This window comes from Chinchilla lanigera, unplaced genomic scaffold, assembly GCF_000276665.1.
Source record: "Chinchilla lanigera isolate Chin_1 unplaced genomic scaffold, ChiLan1.0 scaffold00013, whole genome shotgun sequence".
NCBI classification, from domain to species: domain Eukaryota; kingdom Metazoa; phylum Chordata; class Mammalia; order Rodentia; family Chinchillidae; genus Chinchilla; species Chinchilla lanigera.
The window spans coordinates 24,420,428-24,443,501 of NW_004955414.1; the positions used below are offsets into that span (position 1 = coordinate 24,420,428).

General features: G+C 45.3%; 1 protein-coding gene and 1 long non-coding RNA gene across 7 annotated transcripts in view; one reads left to right on the forward strand and one right to left on the reverse strand.

Annotated features, from left to right (window-relative positions):
* Nucleotides 1-23,074, reverse strand: part of Trim66 (tripartite motif containing 66) — a 53,744-nt gene that overhangs the window by 14,442 nt on the left and 16,228 nt on the right. For 5 of the 6 annotated variants that reach the window (XM_005380224.2, XM_013511885.1, XM_013511884.1 and 2 more), the window contains 9 exons: nt 17,209-17,312; nt 15,457-15,604; nt 14,466-14,598; nt 14,064-14,180; nt 13,557-13,671; nt 12,841-12,987; nt 10,349-10,466; nt 6,902-7,809; nt 5,292-5,477 (listed from right to left, as the gene is read on the reverse strand). In XM_005380224.2, coding sequence (XP_005380281.1) covers nt 5,292-5,477; nt 6,902-7,809; nt 10,349-10,466; nt 12,841-12,987; nt 13,557-13,671; nt 14,064-14,180; nt 14,466-14,598; nt 15,457-15,604; nt 17,209-17,312 — 1,976 coding nt within the window. The remainder of the gene's footprint in view (nt 1-5,291; nt 5,478-6,901; nt 7,810-10,348; nt 10,467-12,840; nt 12,988-13,556; nt 13,672-14,063; nt 14,181-14,465; nt 14,599-15,456; nt 15,605-17,208; nt 17,313-23,074) is intronic. The other variant, XM_013511883.1, reaches the window with a different exon arrangement.
* LOC102019055 lies at nt 1,622-22,988 on the forward strand. The gene is made up of 3 exons (XR_260194.1): nt 1,622-2,758; nt 20,085-20,246; nt 22,909-22,988. It is a non-coding gene; the product is annotated as an uncharacterized LOC102019055 (long non-coding RNA).

The window sequence follows — 23,074 nt, forward strand, 5'->3', positions numbered from 1 at the left end:
AAAAAAAAAAAAAAAAAATAGTAATAGATCTTGAAACAGCTGAATACAATAGATAAGGAAAGGACTAACTTTTCTAGTAATTGATTTCATGTGTTGACTTCTATAGCAAAGTTTTTGCTTTTGACAGTGAGTGCCATTCCCGGTCAATGAAAAGCTCTCACACTAACCAAGGCTACTCCTATGGATGCTGATATATGCCAAATGACCAAAGTCAAATAGAAGAATGTTTATGGATAGTGTAGAGAAAAGAACTGAAAAGTACCTGATCATCCGGGAAAGACAGAAAAACAGACAATCCCAGAGTCTGAGGTGGAAGGAAAAAGAGAGGAATAAGTGGAGTCTAGTTTGAAGTGAAAGCCGGATGAGTGAAACTCTCAAAACCCCGACCCTTGGAGGCTCATGAGAATTGGCCAGAGGTGTTTTACCCAGGTCAGGGAAGGAAATTTATGGCCTATGAATAAAGGCCTGTTTTTTCATGGGCCAGGAGAAGTAGGCAAAGATCATAGGTTTGGTCTGTGAATGAAATCAAGAACTAAGAAGACAGGTCTTTTAGCTAGTACTAAATTTAGGAAGCCAGACCTGGGAAGTATTTTGTTTAACTCCTGAGTAAGCCTGAGTAGATGTCTACACTACTCTGCAGGTGCTGGTCAGGACACAGGACATACCCTGAGAAAGCTTCACAAGGTCCTGAGAACATTCTAGTTACTGTCAGAGCCAGGCCGCGAGGAAGAGGTCATTGCTGAGGTTGAATATCATCCATGGTCCATCTGGTTCCTAACGGTGTATTTGGAGACTGTCAAGGCAAGATTTCTAGTATATCCTCACACACCCCAGGGTTTACAGTGTTAGTGTAAGCAAGCCAATTTCCATCTCTGGGACTTAATTCCCTCCTCCACAGGATGATATAAATTTCACTGAGCTGTTATAAGAGTTAAGTGAAGAGTTCAGGCAGTTGAAGTGCTTTAATAATAGTGTAAAAGTCGCTTGAATCTTGAGTCATTATCCTTTGCTATTCTGCATCACTTTTAAAAATTTGGGTCACAGAAAGGCCTGTTGCTTCCATATCATTTACTGGAAGTATATCTCAGGCTCTTCTCAAGCCATGAGCAGCATCCCCCCGATCTCAAAGTCCTCCGGAGAAGATCTGGAGTTACATTGTGAGGAGCAGAAGAGAGGTCGCTCTTGCAGGTGAACTGGGACTCAGGGCGTCTGTGATGCTTATGGCTTTGACTCCATGGAGAGCTTTGAGAAAAGGATCATCCAGCTCAGTAGTTGACTAGTTCAGAAGTATGAAAAGAAGCCATCAAAACATCTGCCAGTTTCACTTGGGAGGTAAGAGGTTCTGTTGTAGAGTTGTGATCATGGTTTTGTTTTCAGAGTGGTTGAACCAAGACTGAGAAGCCTGCACTTCTGTCACAAATGTCAAAATTCCTTTTAAAATATCCTGAAGGGGAAAGGTAAGCTGATTCTGGGAGGACAAACTTTAGTTCTGGAAAAAAATCCATTCTAGAATTTTCACATTTCATTTTTACTATGACCTCACTTAGCACCAAGTCCAAAGTCCTTTTCACAGATGTTATTCTCTAACAAAAGTCCTTCTTGTGGTAATCTAGAGCTGACATGGAACACACAGAAAGATGCCTGGTGCCACAAGTTCCTCTGGTCTGGGACCTTCAGATAGACTTTTGGTTTCCCTGTCACTCACAAGCCAGCATAGGGCGATAAAGATAACCAAGACCAAAGGAGGCTGGGTCCTCAGACCACTCCCCAGCTAGGCCTCAGGTTACTTGAAAGAATACAGACACAGGAAAATCCAGCAGGTGAGAGGCCAAACTGAATCCTATTTCTCTCACTGCAGTATACAAAGAGAGGAAATTTAACCTAATATTGAGCACAGTGGTGAGCCAGGAATCTGTGCTCTGGTCCTAACATTGCCCATGTTCAGCTGTATATCTCTTAGGTGGATCACTTAACCTCTCTGTGTCTCAGTGTCCACATCTTTCGAAGGGAAATAACAAAGTGGCTTCCTCATAGTATTGCTAGGATAAACAAAGAGATAAAATGGAATAATCCATGTAAAGTCCTATGAAAAAGTAAAAAAATACTACACAAATTATTATTCAGTGATAAGATACTTCACATGCTTGATATTCTCAGGCTTCCCACTCTCCACCCCATCTAATCCCAGCTTCAAGGCAACAAATTCCTCCAAAAAGAAAGCCTTTTTTTCTATTGGAGCAACTTTGTATACAATCAATACATCTGTGTCAACCCAAAGGTTCCTCTGGGCCAAGTGATAACCCTGTGAATCCTTTTTCTGGAAGTCCAGGCCATTAAGACCATAAACACCTGAAAAATATGAGGCCTTCTACTCCTGCAAACCTCTACATGATCCTCAGTTCTGAAGGGCCAGAACAGCTCAAAATAAGAAGTCAGACAGTCCTAGGACTTTCACTAACTTCACTGCCAAGGTGCAACCACACAGGAGGGCAGGGTCCCTTACTACTCAGAGAGTCCTGTGCTCGTTACAGAAGCAACAAAGTCTGCACGCTTGGATATGGTTCACCCCTCTCCTACCACACCATGTGCAGGAACAGAACTGAGCCTCAACAATTAAGCAACAGCATTTTTTGCATGACTTCCATCACTTGAGCATGCCCCAAACTTCCAGATGAACTACTTACATCTACAGCAGCTGCCTAGTCATCTGCCATGGGAGAACATGGGCAATTGAAACTCAACTTCCTCTTCCACTCAGGTATGTGCTTTTCCCCGTGTTACCATCCCAATGAGCCAAGACACACCCGAACATTGAGTCAAAGAAGTTTCTCTGCCTCAACTCCTACCATCAATCAGACACCAAGTCCAAAACTCTTGTGATCTGATAACTCTTGAAACCCTTGCTTCCTCTTCATCCCCATGGCTACTGAGTTCATTCAATCTCCTCTTTTTCCTCTGTATTCTTCTGGTCTCCCTTACCACCACTGAAATGACCCTTCAAATTTCACTCAAGCCGTGTCTTCCTTCCTTCCTGCTAGAAGTCCTTCATTCACCTACTTCCCAAGTCCCCAAGACTGAATCCCAACTCTAAACATAATTGACAAAGTGTTCCCACCATTCTGGTGCCAATCAGTCTCACTCCCCAGAGTATATCCTATCAAGCCGAGTTATCTGAAGCCCCCTGAAGTGCCCCAGAATTTCTCTTACTTTTGGATTTTTCAGGTTATCATTCCCTTAGACTAATTTATTTCACTTTCCCTCTTCACTAGCTCAACTTCTTCAGATTTCAGCTTAAAATCATGTCCTCTAGGAAATGTTCTGTAAACAGGCCCTTTTCCTAAAGTTAGATGCTCCCCTAGGGCACACCCCAATGACTACCATAGCACTTTACCATAATTTGTTTTTGTTACTTGTTTATCTCTTCCACTGTAAATGTAGACTCTAAACATAAAACTACTTTATTGACCTATGTGTACGCAGCACCTAGCAGAGTATTTGACACACACAAAGAGTTTTGTGTGTTAGTGTGCATAATTGTTTTAGTTGGGATAACCCAACTACAAGATCTAAGAGCCACGAAACCTTGAAGAGCCACAAAGGATCTCTTTTGTGGGGGTCTTCAGTTGAACTGTCATGGCTGCCTTGTTGTCTTGAATCAGTTCAAAACATTTATCTTTCATGGTCATTATCTTTCATGGAAAAGCCAGAAGTTGCATGGTCATTTTGACTCTGGAGAAGAGCCAGAAGTTGCAGGATGCCAGATCTGGTGAATAAGATGGATACACAATAATCTTTTTATGAGATTGCCTTTCCATTGGATGGATCTTGGCAGTAGCATTCATCTCATGTTGATCACATCTCATAAAGACACCCATGAAAGAGGACTTCCAGAGCGGCTTCAGAAAGTGGCAAGAATAATGGGATAAACATTATTCTTGGGATAAGTGTACACTAACAAGGGAAAGTATTTTACAGATGATTTTTTGTGCTGGGAATTGAACTCAGGACCTTGCACTTGCCAAGCAGGCACTTATGCCACTGAACTATATCCTAATGGAGGATTAATAGTATGTCTTTTACATAAAAAGTTTTTTTTTTTTAATTTATACATTCAACTTTATTTTTCAATTGCCCCTTACATAGGATCTCTAGGGTCTCTCTAGGGCAAACTATTTTCAACAAAGCAGGCAAAAGGTCACTAGTATCAGAGGCCTACCCAAACTCCAAGAGTCACCAAAAATGTTCAAGTTAACATTTCATTTTTTTCCTAACATTTCATTTCTGTGACCCTTTTCTAAATTCTCATCTCCAGTGTCACTGAGACTGACTGATCTAGGACACGCGTGGCAGTTGTGCTTCTGGGGAAGCTTGATGAGGCGCAGCCACTGAGTAACTAGCAGAGCTGGGGCTTCAAGACCAGAGGATGTTACAGGGCTGGGGGATTAAGCTGGGAGCTAACCTCAGAGCTTCAAGTTTAGGGCTGGCTGGAGTCACCAGGAGGATTAAAGGCACAAGGCCTGAGAAGGCAACAGGAGAAGTGGAACAGGGCCAAGGGGCACAGGGATAGGGGAGTGGAGGACATGGCACAATACTAAGGTTCCAGCTTGAGGCAAGACAAGGGTGTGGCAGAAGGGAAAGGTAGAGTTGTGGGGCTCTGGGTTATTGTCAAGGTGAATAAGCACTCCCAGAAAGCTGGAAGGAAAATGGACAAGAAGGTCTCCCATAGCTCATCTTCAAGAAATCTGTGTCCCCACGTGCTCAGGTACCTCTATGAGACATCCCTTGACCACACACCCAACAAATGCACTGATTCAAACTCTAAGGCAAATCAGTCTTGGGCTGTGGGTGCCACAAAATATTTTCCCCATTTTCATTGCCAAAAGGAAAAAACTTCAGCTCTCTCTTCTACTAGTTGTAAGGCCCTGAACTTCAGCTTTCAGTGGTCACCTCATACAACTCTTGGAAGGGAAGGTTAAGTGAGATAATGCTCACAAAGCACTGCACACAGTTCCAAAGGCAGAGTGTTTGATAAATTGGCTCTTCCCCCTTTCCCTTCCACTCCAAATGAAGCCCGGTCGTCCCCATCTGAAATATATGTGTGGGAGTGAAAGTAGAGGCGGAGAAGGACCTATGTTGCTGACTCATTAGGACAGAAGGCATGAGTCAGGGCTGTTTGGCATCCCAGGATGGAACAGAGACATTCCTCCCCCCACCCCCTCGTCTGCATCCAGGAGCCCGGGGTCTGGGCTGGCAGTGGGTCCCACCTCAGGGAAAGCAGGCTCCGTTAGTACCTTTCTCACCCCGTTCGAAGAGGAGTGCTGGATGGTGCTGTCCACCGAAGGGACACCGTGAGGAGTTTCTTCCCCAGATGTCTGCGGCAAGGCAGCAGCAGCAGCAGCAGCAGCAGCAGCAGCAGCATTCTTGTCAGGAGGGAGAGCTGGCTTTGGGCCCTCTGATGCTGGAGGCTCATCTGTAACCTAGAAAAGAAAGTAAGAGCTTGGGTGGTTTTACTTCAGAGAAGAGCAACAGAAGCAGCAGCAAGGTCTAGCTTGTGTCTATCCTGTCCTGCCCACTGCAACTACCTACATGTATACTGCTTAAATGATTTCAAAAATGAAAACGACTGGCATCTAAACCCTTTGTAAAACTACCTCATAATGACAGAACCCAAACCAAGAATTCAAAGCTAACTTTGTCATAAAAACTTTAGCAAGCCTGACACGGGTTTTTTTTTGTTTTTTGTTTTGTTTTGTTTTGTTTTGTTTTGCTTTACTTTTTTGTTGTTTGTTTGTTTTTGCAGTGCTCGGGTTTGAACCTAGGGCTTCATGCATGCTAAGCAAGCACTCTACCACTGAGCTATACCTGCAGCCCCATAATACAGTTTTTATTCAGATTTACCTTGTGGTCCTCTCTGGACCCTAAGCCTTCTCTGTCACCACAGGAATTATTCCATACACCTTCCAAGGTATATGAATTGAGCCTCAGCAAAGTAGCATCTGGAGTTGTTAGTGCTGAAGTATAAGTGTGAGGCCTTACATTTTTTTGACAAGGCAAAAGTCTGTAGTATTTCTTTGAAAATATGTGATTATAGATGTTCAGGAGGCAAGTAAAGGAAAAAGTGAGAAGGGGTAGGGAGAGAAAGGATAGAATAGGAGATCTGGGGAAAAAAGGAAAACAGGAGCTAAGAATAAAGATGTGGAATACAAAAATATCACAGAGGTACAAACTACACTTCCTCAATTGGCTTTTAGCTGAGAAAATAGAGGAGAGGCATTCAACTTCCCCCTAAGATGAGATTAAGGCCTCTTCTGTGGTGTTATCAAAAATGCATGGGATCCAAGTCTTTACTCAACACTGTACAATCTCTAGGCAAACTGCCTGCTCTCTCTAATCACCATTGCTGCACCTATAAAATACTGAGAGTAAATACTAATTGTTGGATAAATACAGTGTTGGATAAATGATATATATAAACACATGCCTAATCTAGTAGATATGAAATACAGTTTAACTCCACACCTGTGCAGAGTTACAAAAGTGCCTCCTTAAGCTCTCCCCTTTCCTAGGATAAGTTCCCAGGGGAGAGTTTGGGAAGTTACAAAGATAAGGATATATCTGCTCTGGCAATGGCAGGAGTCTAGCATAGCTTAGAAGGTCCCATCTGTGGAAAAGTCCCCAGTGTCCTCCAGGAAGACCAGGTTAAACCAGGTCACTCTGGGGAGCTGTGTTGGGACTAGGCACTATGCTCCCTATAGCTTCCTTGATGTGGAGGTTGAGTCCAGAGAGGTTCTGAAATCTAAGAACTGAGCTCAAGGTCACCCTAAGATGAAGAAACTGCTTCCTGCACCACACTGACTGGGAAGGCTGCATTTCTTGAGCATTCCTAGGGTGGGTGGCTCACCTGCAGGGCATCCTCCTGGCTCTGGGACTGGACAGGTGCTGGCTGCCTCACAATGTAGTTGATCTGCCCCACAATGGTTTGCTGAAGATGCTGAGGAGATTTGGTCTGACTCAGCTGCAGGCTGGGCTGCTGGGCCTGAAGGAGGAGCTCCAAGTCCTTCTGCATCTCCTCCAGCTCAAACTTGTGGTGCATTATGTCCACATTCTGAGAACAGGCAGACCCAGGGGGGGTCTCGTGCTGACTGGAAGCCAGGTGCTGGGATGGAGGTAGAGTTGGGGGTGGCTGCAGTGGGGGTGGAGGGGGCGGAGGGGGCGGAGGGTGCAGCTGCTGTTGCGGCGGTTGCTGCTGAAAGTGACTGAGCTTCAGCTTCTGGTGGTGGCCAAACTGCACTTGGATGGAGGGCGTCTGTAATGGGGGCTGGGCATGGGCTCCTTGTTGAATGTCCTGTGGGGGGACGATGCACACGGGCTGGGAAGTCAGTTGCTGCGCAGGCCGCTGGGATGTGCTCTCCTGCTCCACTGAGGGCTGGGTTTCCAGCCAAGGCTGCAGCAGCTTTGGCGGGTGAGGACTGCAGGTCACCTCTTTCTCCCTGGGCAGCAGGGTGGAGCATTGCAGTGACCCCAGGTGCTGGGGCACCATCTCAGAGGGCTGCCTAAAGCTGTGGGCTGGGTGTACGCTGGGTGGGGGCACCTGGCCTTTGACAGAAGGTGAGACTGGGGAGCAATGGGAGCAGCACACAGACGAGGAGCACAGTGCTGCAGGCTGGAATTTGTGTGAGGGATGGCTAAGAGCCTCTTGCTGAGCCGCTGGGGACTGGTGACTTTGATAAAAGGATGGTGGCCCCTGCAAGCCTCCATAAGCAGGAGTATCTATCCGGGACAGTTGTCCACCTTCTGTAGTTATGCATCCTGCAAATTTAGAACAGAGAGTTTTTCTAAAAGTAAGCAATAGTTGCTTTCCCCACCTCCCTTGCTACTTCTTGCTCCTAAGACCAAAGGACATCATGCAACAAACCTGCACCAGGCACAGAGATTAGGAAATTCAACTCCAGATCTCCAAGACTAAGTCTACAGTGCCACAGTAACATCACCTGTATGAACCTGCTTCAGAGCTCAAGGATACTTGAGGAATTAGTTTAGCTTTTACCAGATGACCAGCCTGTTTCTATCCTGCTGGGGAAATCATGGGCTCCTTCAAGAAGCACCTGCACCTTTTGCAGGACAACAGCCCAAGTGAAACGCTTGACTAGAAGAATCAACACTGGGCTAAGGAGCAAGTATGCCAGAAACTAGCAACAGGTAGAGTCACCCTGGGACAAATGAGAAAGACACAAGTCAAAGGAACTGTATGCTGAGCAAAGAAGGTGGAAGATGTCAAGGAAGCTCCTGTAAGAGATACCAGGAATGCCCTCTGAGGTCTCTGGACCCTTTGTGCATGAGAAAATGGTATCTACTGCTCGCTAGTCTAATGGCTCCTTCACCTCATTGTTTTGATGAGGCTTCCTCAGGGAAAGACTGAGCTCCTTAAGGGGAAAGGATGTGGTTTGATTTACCTTTGGACCTAAAGCATGGGGTCTAACCCAGGTCAGGGCCCATCAGAGGCCTGCTGAATTAAATCAAAGGGAGGAGGGAAGCTGAAAATAAATCTAACATCATTTATCACATTGCCACGTAGTTTCATTGAGATTAATGGCCTGAAATGAAGGAGGCAGCTGGCCATTAGTTTAACAAGCACATTAGGCTGTCAACATAGGCACAAATTCAAGTTGTCTATGCTCTGCCTAAAGACTAAATGCCCGTAATCCCAGTACTCTGGGAGGCTGAGGCAGGAAGATTACAAATTCAAGCCCAACCTAGGCAATTTAGTGACTCAGTGAGGCCCTGCCTCAAAATTAACCTTTGTTTTTTTACAGGCCAGGGATGTGGCTCAGTGCAGAGGCCCCGAGTTAATAGGCTTTTAAATGGAGGTGCCAGCCTTTTGGCCAGAACTGCCATCTTCCACTAATTTGCCAAAATGACAAATACAGAGGAAAAGGGGAGGAGAACCTGATATATGTTCTCTAGGCTTTTAGAAAACATGGAGTTTTTTCTTTGGCCACATACATGCAAGTCTACAAAAAGGATGATATTGTACACACCAAGGGAATGGGTACTGTTACAAAAGGAATGCCACACAAATGTTACCACGGCAAAACTGGAAGAGCCTACAGTGTTACCCAGCATGCTGTTGGTACTGGTGTAAACAAGCAATTTAAGGGCAAGATACTTGCCAACAGGATTAGTGTGTGTGTGTGTGTGTGTGTGTGTGTGTGTGTTGAGCATTTTAAACGCTCAAAGAGTAGAGATAGCTTCCTGAAATGTGTCAAGGATAATGATCAGAAAAAGAAGGAAGCCAAAGAGAAAGGTACCTGTGTTCAGCTGAAGGGCCAGCCTACTCCATTCACCCAGAGAAGCACACTTTGTGAGAACCGATGGGAAGGAGCCTGAGTTGTTGGAACCTGTCTCCGATGAATTCATGGCATAAGCTGGGGGTGTAGCTGTGCATTCAGCAGTTAATTAGTGGCTAAGTGTCCTAGGCCTCGCTTAAAAATAAAAAATCATCTTGTGTTGTAAGAATGGTTTTCTTAATTGAACAGGTGTGCGATGCCTTTACCTCAGAGAAACAAATATTTGGAGCAATTCTCATTGTACCCAGTTAATTGTGCCAGGTCTTTACTCCTCAGTGTTTTTCTGGCTGAAAGATGTGGGGTATTGTGCAGGTGTATACCCAAATGGCCAAATATTTATGAAATATTTATATTGGCTTGAAGATCCTCTAAATCACCATGGGGAAAAGATGTACCAAAATAAATGAAAGTCAGTGTATGGCATTTCAGTTAAATATATTGCTTAAAGCACCCTTAAAAATAATAAAATGACTGGAGGTGCCACAAAGTAAAAAGAAAAAAAGGCTAAATGCCAGAAAATTACTAATTACTGTAGCAGGGAAGAAAACTGCACAAGGCCATGACTTATCCGCTAATATCTCAACACCAAAGGATCTGTAATACACACGCATGATCTACTACTGAGATGTATGTATCCACACACATACATCCTATGTGATCACAGAGACATATTTTCACTCCCATATGGCATTCTAGAGAGCAGGGCCACTGTCTCGCCCCCCTCTCCAGCAATGAAACCAAGGTAACAGGGACATGTAGGCAGAATGGAAAGCTCAGATTTCACCTGGTCTCATTACAAAGTCCTACGTTACCATTGTATTTAGACTCCTCATCTTCCCCACTCATGCAAAAAGAAATTTGCTGAATGACTCTCGGACCACTGGTGGTCTCAGGGAGTGCTTTATCTTGGGCATATGCTGACCCATCCAGTAATCTAAGCAGATTCCCCATATTTATTCTTAGCATTTAGGTCAAAGCCCACCTAGTGGATCCTAGCTCACCAAGGGAAGCCAGCTGCTTGGTCCAGAAGTTAGGCTCCCAGGTGAATCTGATATTCCAAGGGGAGCCAGGATCTGTGTTACAATTTGTCTCCAGCAATCGCTGCATCTGAAACACAATCTGATGACAGCACCAAAGTCATTTATTTGGACATCATGTTCCTAAATGACAACTTCCACTCCTTGGCTCTATGGATAAGTGAAAGGGCTCAAAGGCCCAGCTCTTTGGCCTCTGGTTATCCCCCATAGTCTCACTTCTTTTCACCTTAGTACCTTCCCGTCCCCCTAGCTGCCCCAGCCAATCAGGGCTTCTGAAATCCCTATGTTCTTATGCCTTCTGGGCCCCAAGTGATTTGTAATTCTGCTCAGGATATCAGCTGCTTAGAGGCGACGTTCTATAATCACCTCCATTTACAACCCTACATGTGGAAAATGTTCTCTGAGTTCCCCATTACTGCTTTCCAGTCAGCATCTGAAATACCCTTCCATTCTACTGAGAGGCCATCTTCCTTTGCTGCGGTCTCATCTATTTCCCATCATTAACTCCCTCATTTACCTAAGACTTTGGCAAATGTCTGATTTACCCTGCCATCACCTACTTAACTCATGTCCCAATCAACATCTTGGCTTTTTTTTTTTTTGAGACAGGATTTTACTTAGTCACTAAATTGCCTAGCCTGGGCTCAAACCATGATCCTCCTGCCTCACCTGCACAGAGTTCTGGGATTACAGGTGTCTACCTCTATGCCTGGCTAGCATCTCGGCCTCTTATTTCCTTGATTTTTTTTTTAAATGTCAGTCATTTTTTTTTTAAATGTCAGTCAATGTCACTCTGTTTTCAGCTCACTCACCAGGTCCTATTTGTCATTGAGAATAATTCTATAATGAGAATTTCAACACCAGAAACCTACTCCCTGATCATAACAAGTTCTCTCTCTTTCTGAGCATGCTCTTTAACCTCACTTAATTCTTCAAGCCCTACACCACCAGTCCACAGGGTCTTCTCAGCTTCCCATCTTTTTCGGTGATATTACTGGTACCCTAACTCCCTCTGCATCACCGGTTCCTAACCTCAGTTAATCCACCGTCCAAAACCATGTTGTTTAGGGGCATGGAAGGGATCATTAATCTCCGCAGCACCCTGGAAAGGCTCCCTCAGCCCTTTTTCTCATATTTCCTTTCCTGTTGCCTTCCTCTTCCACTGTCCTAGGTGATATCTAAATTCTGTACTTCACTTAAATACTACTCGCCCAATGTGTAGCTCTTATTACCACCTTCTACTACACAGAGGAAGAAAGAGACCATAGAAAGAAAATGCCCCAAACTTGCATCCCTCCTATGTCCAAACTGAACTACATTAGACCACTTCTTTCCTGTCCTCCCATCTCAGCTGACAGTAGTGTCCTTGTGTTTGCAATCACCTGGTTCATTCCAGATCCCACCTTCTCCTCCTTCTCAATATGCGCACCCCACCACTCACCTCTCCACTTTCTCATCAACCTCTCCTTCCAAACTTATACGTTTCCCCCAAACTGTCTCATTTACAAACTACTTATTTCCCTTCTTCTCACTTCTGTCTCTACTTCCTCACCTCCTCAGACTGAGAGGACATCTTCAGTCTCCTCATTCTGGCTTCTAACTCTTCTGCTTCGCTGGAACTCCCTTCTAAAGGTCAACAGGGACCTCCTGACTTCAGTCTCAGGGTTTCTCTCCACTATTCATCCTATTTCACCTAAGTAGCTTTGACAGCAATGACCACCTAACCTTTGAAGCTCTGTTGATTTCAGCGCACCACACTCCTGTTTCTCCTCTCACTTCTGCTTGTGGTTTCTCCTCCTTTCCAGCCTTCCTCTTTCCCCTTCCCTGGGCTCCAGATTTGCTCTCCTCTTCCACACACATTCCCATAGTGATGCATCAATATCCCAGTGAATCCCACACCTCGGCCTCCAACCTTGACTTTTCTTCTCACTCCCAAACTTATTGATCAAGGCTGCTTTTGGAAGTCTCCTTTCAGATGCCTTACTTACAAGCAAGTTTAAATTTAACAGATCCACATATAAACCTCATCAACTTCTCTCAAAATTCTTCCTCCTCCTCATCCTCCTGGGTATGGCCATCCTCCCAAGCCCAAACTTTAAAATCCTCTTCAACCTCTCCTTTCCTCTTAGCTACCAGCTAGACCCCGATAACTTTATATGAGATGTCTGCATATTACTCAGGTTCAGAGTAATATCTGAATTCATTACCTAGAACAAAGAACTGCAGACTTAGTTGGTGGAGTTGCCTGGAGGGAAGGATCATTTCAGCACCTGGGTCCATTGGTCTATGGGATTTGGTAAAACATGATTTTCATCTCCTAACCCAAAGCTACTGAGTTTGAAGGATGGATGGAGCTATTATCTTATAACCCTTTCCATTAAAAAAAGGAACTTCCTCACTACCCCCAAGATACATACACTTCAAGGACAGGCTGCAGGGTTGGAGGCTTCCCTTACCAGTTCTTTGCTGAAAAGGAAAGGGACACTGGTTTTGCTGCAGACAGCCCAATTGATGAAATTCTGCACATGCTCAAACTGACGGTTGAGAACCATGATGCTCTGTAACTGCTGTTCCAGCTTCCGCTTTCTCTCGTTAGTAATGCCCTGGATACACAGAGAGAAGACAGAGTCCTTGACCTTGTTTTGGGACTTGCTTGGAAAGTCTAGTGGCTTATGTATATCAGTGTGGACACGGATGGAATCAGATGAGACTGCATTTCCAAGAGGCAAAGAGCAAGACGGAGTGCTGTCATGACCTGCTGATGGATAGAAGATGCGTGGGAGAAACTGCAGATTTTTAAGGTGCAAATACAGAATGGGTGATGACTGAGAAAATACATGAATGTCAACAAGTCTTGGGCACAGCCCCCTGAGAAAAGAGGGTTGTTTGTGACTCTTTCTTCCAAGACCGTAACCTGCACAGTCAAAGATGGCAGCTGCTTAAAAGCCATTGCATTGATGAAGTCTGAACTAGTTTTCCAGCCCTTACTGAGCTGCACTGTCATGATTAGGCTGGATATTTTAAGATACAAAGAGCAGAAGAGAGCTACGGAAACTGCATATGGGACTCTTGACCAGGCTGGCTAGGCTCTGAGGTTTGTTTGATATATGCTTGGTTTCTGACCCAGAAGGAACACAGAACTCCTCCATCCAACCCATCTGTGCACATGTACCTCTAACTCCTCTATGAGTCCATTGGCCTGTTTGTTCAGCTCATTCATCAGAACCATCTTTGCCATTTTGATCTGGTTTTCCACCTTCCGGTGCTGATGCTTCACTTCAAAAATCCTATAAATACAATGGAACAAAACACAGTGAGTCCTTCCCTCCGGACCATGAGAGCTGAGTGACAGCAAACATAAAAGCCAATAACTTAGAAGCTTGTGCTTCCTCTCTCCCCTACTACCTACTGTGAACTTTTGTTCTCAAGCATCTACTTCTTGCTGGTTCATAATGCATATCCTTTGGCCTAGACTCACTCTGATCATCCTGAACCAGCTTGGCTTCAGTTACCAAGTGATGGCCCAAGGCCAAGACATGTGCCTTCTAGGACATATGCCCACATCTGCTTAACCACATGTCCTGTGCATCAAGGCGCTATATCTGATGGGCCGGTACCCGACCCAGGATGTGAAGGAACACAGCATCCCCAGCACTGGCGAGGGACGAGCTTGTGCTACCTGTCCTCAATTTGCTTTGCAGATGTCTGTAGGCTGGATTTCTTATGTGCCACCTGTGCAGTCACACTTTCTAAAAGCATCCTCTGGTTTTGTAGAACTTCTTCAACGTGTCTGCACCTAGGGGAAGAAATTTTAAAAAGGCTGAGGAGAGCTGACTCCTGTGCTGATCATGCCGGCCAAACAGGAATCCCCAACAGTGCCCGGTCTCAGCTGGGCCCATAGGGACCACAATGACAGTCAAAGGCACTGCAGGCTCTTGGTCTATCAGGCCTTTTCCAGAGAAACCCCACAAGAAGAGCCAAAAAAGAAGGCTAAAGGGTGGCTTGGGCAGGGAAAGGATTTTGATACCTTAGAAACCCAGAGCTCCCCGCAAACCCACTTCAAGTAGCCCGCCAGCCCCACCTGTGTTCTTTGTGTTCCACCATTAGGCAGCTATGGCATGTGAGTACATCACAGGTCTCACAGAACAGCTTGAGCACTTCCTGCGTATGTCGAGGACAGTACAAGGCGAAGTCCCCAGAACCACCATTCACTCCTGCCAGAGAGAACAGAGAAAGTGGGATCATCCTGCTTTGAGTAGACCTCTCATGCAGTTCCATGGAGCAGCCCACAGCCCTCAAAGCACAAGGAAGAGAAACAGCTTGGGAGAGGTACTGCAAATAGCAGATGCCTCTCTCTGGGACAGCGAGGTTTCAGGGCCACCGGGAGGAATTCAAGCATGGCCTGGCTGGATCTGTTCAGCTGTCCAGAAACAGCACACCTACAAGCCCTAGCGTGCCCCATGACCAGCCTTGGCCTGGCTACTGCTGCACATGGATCTCCTGCAGAATACTGAATCCTCCCAAATTAACCTAAACCTTTCCATTCATCAGGATTCTGTTGTGAGGGGTTTGAAATGAGCTACGCGGGCTTGCCAGGCTCCAGGCTAAATCACATGGATCATGCTCTGGCTTCTGTGGGTCTGACAAGTGGAAAGCCCCTCCTATAATTCTAGGGTCTTAGGAAAAGACTTTCCAGAAGGTTGTAATTTAAAATGGACGGTGCTGGCTGGACAGAGGGACAAACTCTGATCCAGGCTAAGTTAATCAGTCCTTAAACAGAAGCAATACAGACTGCTCTGAGCAGAGGTGGAAGGCAGAAGAAACAGCATCTGTGAGAATTCAAGGTCCCCGCACCATTTCACCCACACCAACCCACCCCCAGCCTACCAGGGAGGGACGAGGGTGAGTCACCCCTGTGACTGTGGAGGAGACTTCCTCCCTTTGGGAAAGGCTCACAACCACCCCTACCTTCTCCGTCAGTTGGGAAACAAGGCCAGGGAGCTATTCTCCAGGGAATTTAGAATTCAGCACAGTGTGAGGGAAGGGAGCAGCTGAGGAGCAGGGAACAGTACCTGGAGATCCCTTCTGGGAGCGGGGAAAAAGTGAGCCCCCAGGAACGGGGCCGTGCCGGTGCTCCTCTGTGCAGGAGCTGCACAACCATCGGTTGCAGTAGGTGCAGAGGATGTGTGCTGCCCTCTTCTCCTTGCACTCAGAGCAGTTCTAGAAACAGAGTCGGCAGTTACTGACCATGACCTCTCTTGGGCCTGCCTACAAATGCTTCAGGGACTGACATCCTACAGGGCAGTTCCTCCACTACTGTGGAACATTGTCCGCTGGAGAACAGCCTGCAGTGCTTGTGAGAGAAAGCACCCTTTGGGATGGAAAGAGCAGTGGCCACTCCAGGAGCTGTTCACAGAAGTCCCTGCAGCAGCGGAGGATACCCCGATGAATAAACCAAGGATCTGCCCTTAAGGAATGCACAACTTAGGCAGGGTGGTACCCATTAAATAGGTAATGCTGTGACCAAAACTGATACAGCAACTGCTAGGGAAGCAAAAAGATGTTTCCAGGAACTTATTCTACGAGTGGTCGGGAGAGTTTTTATTAGGAGGTCACATTTAATTTAGATATTGAATGACAAGGAGGTTCACCAGGCAGGCAAGGGAAAAATAGTTGTAGAGGAAAAGCATAGGCAAAAGCAGAATATCTGATGGGCCTACAAAGGGGAGAAAGCCCCAGATGTAGGAGCATACAGAAAGATGACCATATATAGTTAAGGAAGAGAAAGCACAGAACAACTTTAAGAGCTGTTTCTATACCTGGGGTCTGCTTGGCCTGAGAGTGCCTAATCCTGTCCTAGCCGAAGTATTCATTCATTTGGTCAGCAAACATCTTGCCAGAGCTGATTTAAACCATCATCCCAAGCATACTGGGAAAGCTTGACTAAGTGTCTGAATCATACTGGCTACCAAACTGATATGGATTCTGAAAGTTTTGCTAATTAGACTATTAATTCCTTAGAAGGACAATACAGCAGGGCCTTGCACATAATAAACATTCAATAAGACTTAGATAAAAGAATCAAGTAAGTAAATAAGTGAATAAATAAAATGTAGTGGGTAAGGACACCTTAATGGAGAGTGGATCAGAGGGCATTCCATTCAGTAAGTGACAAGAAATTTAGAAACTCAGGAAAAAGATGTTAGTTCTTAAATATGGGCAAGATTAACTAGCCCCTTAAATCTAGACTAGTGTGTGAATTTTGACTCAAGGTAGAAAAAAGAGAAAATAAAAGCAAAGTAAGAGGTATAAGAAAAAGAAAAACAACTTTAAACAATACTTAGGATACTTTAAGATACATCCAACTTCCACTCAAAGAACTGACACTAGCTAGGTGTGAGAGGCACTGCTGGAATCTTAGCACTCTGTAGGCTGAGGCAGGAGGACTGCAAGTTTGAGTCTAGCCTGGGCAGTTTAGCAAGTGAACAATGCCTTGTCTCAAAAATAAACAATGTGAAATGGGTGGGGGAGACATAGCAAAGTGCAAAGACTGTGTGTTAAAGCCCCAGGATAGCCAAACAAAGAAAAAAAACCAAAACAATGAGAAAAGCAGACACTAAAGGAAAAGCCTATATATTTTTCACTTAACAGAAAACTCCCAAATCAAACATTTTTATATTCTTCTAGGTAGACAGATGGACTGATGGCTGTGAAAACTGGAGGAATAGTAGGTCAGATAGCATGATAGGTGGATAGACTCACAACCAGAGACCTCACACGTCTCTGAAAAGGATCAGCTGCTCGCTTCCTTTGTCCTGACTTACCCTGGCCATTTTGGGTTGCTCAGGAGGAAAGCACGGCCAAAGAAAATGTTCAGTTACATCCCTGGTAAGACACACTTGGTTACACCTGGGACAGGAGATGAGTTCTGCGGGGAAAGAAAGACATCAGAGTCAGGGCGACATAGCAATTATACCAAAGGACTCGACAGAGGCTAATATACAAAACCAAGATATGGGGCAATGTTCCCCTGTGCTAAAATGGGCTGTGTTTGGTGCTATAGCCTGCAGTTACCATGGAACTACTCTGGACATGACTGTCCCATCACACTCCTGACCTACAGACCATTTGGTCTCCTCAAATCCCTGTCACCACGCAGTCCTACCTTCCTCCCCTCCTCACAAGCCACACGTCTACATACCCATGCCTATTCTGCTTCTGACAATGAGATGCTTTCCTACTGCTTCCATTTCTCATTTTATATCCCTGAGGGCTCAGCATGGTAGGACATCCCTATAACCCCAGCACTCTGGGAGGCCGAGACAAGAGGATTTCAATTTCAAGTGCAGCCTGAGCAATTTATCTAGCCAGAGAAAGACAAGGCCTCCCTGCCTGTGCATGCTAGAGATGTCTTTCTCTTCGTAGAGCCAATACCAGTGTGCTCAGAGGTTCAGAGCTCTTTTGCTGGGCTACAGCCACCTCGTTCGTGTTGGGTGCACCATATGTACATGAGTGTACATCACTTGTGAACAGCTTGACTTACTCCCTTTCCCTAGAGAAGTACAATGGTCTTTTAACACATTCCATGGCATACTGAGCTTCTGAACTATACAAGTGGTATGACACTGTCACCCTAGAGATTACACTGACCCACACTACGAGCAGTAATCCCAGTGGGAACAAGGAGATGAACCCCTGGTGTAGAACAATACCCCCAGGGGTGAGCATGACTTGGAAAGAGGCTAACTGCTTCAGTGACTGCAGCAGAAACACCACAATCTTATGTGCTTCAGCTCATCAACATAGATAGAAATGATACAAAGCCAGCTGCTACAGACATGAGCTCAGACAAATTTAAATCCAAATACAAGGTTTACCATCCAATGACCTTGGGTAAATCACTTAATCTCACTTAACTCCCCTGTGTTTTTTCATCATATGTAGAACAGAAAAAGAAAATAAGTGTTCCTGTAAGAGTTAAATTAGATAATACTTGGGAAAAAAACCATAATCCTCCATAAATGTTAACTTAAAATTCAAAAGGTTCTTTATATCTCATTCGTGGTAAGGGAATAACCTTAATTACCACCTCTGTCATGATGAAAGTTATTCTGAGTGGTAGAGTGAAAAGCTGGCTACAAATTCTTCCCTTCCCTGCAATCATTCCTTCCCAATCCTACCCTAAAACTGTAGGACTCTCTACCCTTTGTATCTAGGCTAGCCCCATGACTTGCTTTGGCCAACAGAATGCAACAAAAGTGGCAATAAACAAGATCCAAGCCTAGCCCTAAGTGGCTGTATATGAACTCTGTTTTTGCTCTTAGAACTAACTCTAAAACAGCCTTTTGAAAAATCTACCCTGGGAAGTTTAGATTGCTGGAAGATGAAGACCATGAAGAGAGAGGCCTCAGTTGTCTCAGACATCCTCCCTGAGGCATCCTAAGCCAGCTGGCTCCAAGTGACAATCACAGGAGTATAGCCAAGATTAGCCAAGCCCAGCCCAGCCCAGCCCAGCCCATTCCAGGAGAATCACCCAGACAGAGCCAGGCATGGTAGGACATCCCTATAACCCCAGCACTCTGGGAGGCCGAGACAAGAGGATTTCAATTTCAAGTGCAGCCTGAGCAATTTAGCAAGACTTTGTCTCAGAAAGAGGGGTTTGGCATAGGGATGTAACTCAGTGCAAAGGCCCTGAGTTCAATCCCCAAAGAACCACAGGAAGAATCCTAGCCTAGATTGCCAATCTATGGAATCATAAACTAAATCAAGTTTAGTTGTTTTAATAGGATCTATTATTATGCAGCAAAAGCTAATTGTTACAAAATCAAAATCCACAAATCATATAAAATAATAGTTCAGTACTCCCTCCTCGCCCACAAATGCAAAGTTCCCTGTCTTTGCAGAGCTATGGACTGTGATGACAGAACAGCATCTGGACTCTCCTGCCAGTCAAGAACAGTGGCCAGAGGTAGAGAAGGATGCTCTCTACAAGTGACGTCATCCAGAGCCATCAAGAGACTGTCCCTCCCTCCCACTTGCTCACCCTAGGGAGATCCTCCTCATCTACCTCCTAGGCGGAAATGCTGCTCTAACAATGGTTTCCACAAGACTTCTAACTCCCTAGTACCAGACGCCCAAGCATTAATCTTTGTAACATAGCCTCATTAACAGAATGAAAAGGCAGAAAGAAGTGAATCGTAGACAAGGCCTCCTCACACATCCTCCAACTCTCCTGGCCTTAGAGTCCAAATCCACAATTTGGCATCCAAGGCCCTCTGGTCTCATCTCTAGCTTCATCTGTGTTTGCCAGCCAAAAATCTCTGCTATCTCCCAGACAGACCAAACACTTGCGTGACTCTATAAAGACGCTGTTCTCTCTTTCTGAAAAACTTTCTTGCTCCCATCCTTTTCAGATAAACTCCTATTCATCCTTTCAAACCTGTTCAAGTGTTCTGCCTTTGAGAAGCAGCATTGATTTCCCCCAGGATGAGTTAATTAGTCCCTCTTCAGGTTTCCCACATCACCTTGCACATCCTTCTAGTATAACAAGTGTCGCACTGCATTTTAACTGTCTGCTCATATGTCTACATACAAAAATAATCCACAATTGGCATTAAAGAATATTGTTTGATTTTTTAGCAGATTGGACAATTATATTTCTTTTATGTTGGTGTATTTCACGTGTATTCCTTGCTTTCAGAGCCCACAGCAAGTAGTAAGAAGCCATCTGGAAGTTTTCTGGAGGATCAGAAAAAGCCAGCCTGGAATAATTTTTTAAAAAAGAAGTAGAGTTATGGTGCTTGGGAAAAGCTGTGAGAAGTGAGTTCCAGGCCCAGCGTTGGCACAATCTATGTAACCCTGGGTGAGTCACCCTATTTCTCTGAACCTCACTTTCTACATCTTCAAAATGAAGGGAAGAGGAATAGCAAGGAAATCTGGATTATCTGACCCTTGTCCTCTCCCTACTGCAGCCAGGCATTAGAAATATTCCCCTGGCCAAGATGGGAAGGGACAGACCTGGCTATCATCCTTGTCAGAAAGCTGGGGGACAGAAGGGCTGGTGGCTGAGGAGAGGGAGGTAAGAGATCATCCCTCTGGGCTACTGCAGCAGATTTCCACAAGAGATGGAGAATCATTTCACCAACTATGTACTTACAATATTTATTATTAATTTAGTTATGAATAAATATTTAAATCACATCATACATAAAATATTATTTATATCTAGTGCTTATTTCTATTTGTATTATTCATTCTACAGGTCTGAGTTTTTATTTCATGCACAGAAACATCAGGCCTAAGAAATAGGGAGTCAGGAGCAGAGGGCCACCTGATTTTCCCCACAGGAGGTAGAGCTTCTGCTTCCAGAATAAGGAAGTCATAGACACCAAAGGTCCTCCTGGGGCCCTAAAAGCCTAGGAGAGAACAGCTCTAAAAACAAAGGTCGGGGCTGGGGATCTAGCTCAGTGGCACAGTGCCTGCCTGGCGCGCGCAAGGTCGTGAGTTCGATTCCCGGTCCTGGAAAAAAAACAAAAAACAAAAAAAAAACAAACAAAAATAGAAGCAAAGGTCATTCAGTCCATCTGTCATGATGATGAAAACTTCTGGTCCCCAGGAGGTGTAAGACCAATTTACAACTGCTTACCACCACTTTCTGTACCACGCTTTACTCGTGCTATCTCACTTTATGCGTGTTATCCCATTTAATCATCAAGCCAGCTCTGAGAAATAGGCATTAGCCCCATTGGATAGTTGGAAAGACTAAGGCTCCCAGAAGCTGTCCCCTGTTAAAGGTCATACATGCAAAAGCAGAAGTATAATTCGAACCCGTGCCTCTGAAAGCCATGCCTTTCCACTATGCTATACTTCTCTCTAATTCAGTGCTAAATAAACAAAATAATTTTATTTTAATTAACTTGATAATTTGATTATAAATAAAATATTCCATAATAATCATCTGACTATAATAATGACCTGGACCCAGGTCATTATCCGGGCTCTGGCAATCCAGATGGAGCTGGGAGCCAGCCACACTGTACTTAAAGCCTTAAGAAATACGATCTTTGAGAAAAGGCAAGTGAAATACAGATTTTCCGCCTAGAGAAAATAATTCTAGAGGTCATTTCATTCTATAAAAAACAGTGGTCCTCAAAATCTGCTACAAATCTGAATCATAGGGTCTTTTAAATATCCTGATTTGGGGCTGGAGATGTAGCTCAGTGGCAAAGTGGAGAGTAGTTACCTACTATGCACAAGGTCCCAAGTTCCATTCTCAGCACCACGAAAACAAAATTCCCAATGGCTGGTCTATATTCCATAAAGATTGAATTTCAGGAGATAGAGCCCAGACATCAGTAATTTCTTTTTAATTCTCCAAGTGACTATAATGTACAGTGTAACTAAGTCTGAGAACCAGCACCTCAAACTTCTGACAGGTCTATCCTCTATACCATGAAGATGAGAAAAGCAGATAGTTACGGATTTCCCCTCTTGCAGAGAAAAGGGCAGATTCCCAACAGACAGAAGGCTGTCCTGAAACCCAGGTACTGCGGGGATTGACACTGAGTTGAAGGACATGTTTACCTCCCCTGACTCGAAGCTCAGTTAAAGGACCCAGGCTTAGAGTGTGGCCTGAGGTTTGCTGCTGGGCCCTAGCGTGCGCTAGGCCCAGGACCTAATTGCGCAGCAAAAAAGAGAGGCCTAGACCAATAGTCTACCTTTCAGAGATGAATGGCAGAACCAAGGTAACCGGGGCCTTGGAGGGCATCAGAACTAAAGAGAGAAAGAAATCCCAGAGGACACAGAAAGCTGGCATAGGGGTCACCTCAGGCTACCAGGACAGCACATGCACACCAGGTGCAGAAACCTGAGCCAGTGCTACGCTGCTCTAGGAGGGTCGGGTGGGGGAGCTTTCATTCCTCCGCTCTCATCCAGGGCTCCATGAAACTTCCGTTTAGGCCCAAGATCTACCCTGACAGAGCAGTGGGATCCACCAGAACAGCCCAATGCTCCTCTGCTAGTGCCCACAGGTAGAACCAGAGCTGGACAGACCATCACTGTTCATCTAGCCAATTCCCTACCACACAGAAAGAGACCTGGAGACCCTGAGAGAGGCAGGGACTTAGCTAAAACCCACATAGACCTTGCAAAACATAGGTGCTACCTTGAGTCACTGAGCAGCGCTTGATTACTTCTATAGCCACAGGTAAGAAACTACCTTACTATGCCTCTCCTAGCCACAAAGCGAGAAGAAGAAAAAAACACTCTGGATGGATGCTCTGGCAGGCTAGCTGTCCTCACTAGCCATTCATGCCCTCCCACCCCAGGAAGCCCCAGGATGCTGAACATCGGATAAGGCCCCAACAGAAGCCCCTGCAGCCTTCCTCTAGCTCGCAACTCAGCAACAGCACCTCTGAGAAACACACTGCACCCACTCCTCAAATGCTCAGCCTCTGCTAGAAAAACAAACTGTGACCCAAGACACCCCTAAAGTGACTACCAATTTTGCCCCTGGTTGCCAACAGGCTTACCTGTTGCCCTGCTGCCCTGTGAGAGAGCAACACCTGGGAGAGAAGTCAGAGGAGTGAATCAGAGGAGCGACAGGTAAGACCACCACTGGTCCCGGAGGGTAGGAAGCCCAGGAGCCCACCCTCCACGCTGCAGCAGCTGGGCTGCAGGGCCTAAGCCTCG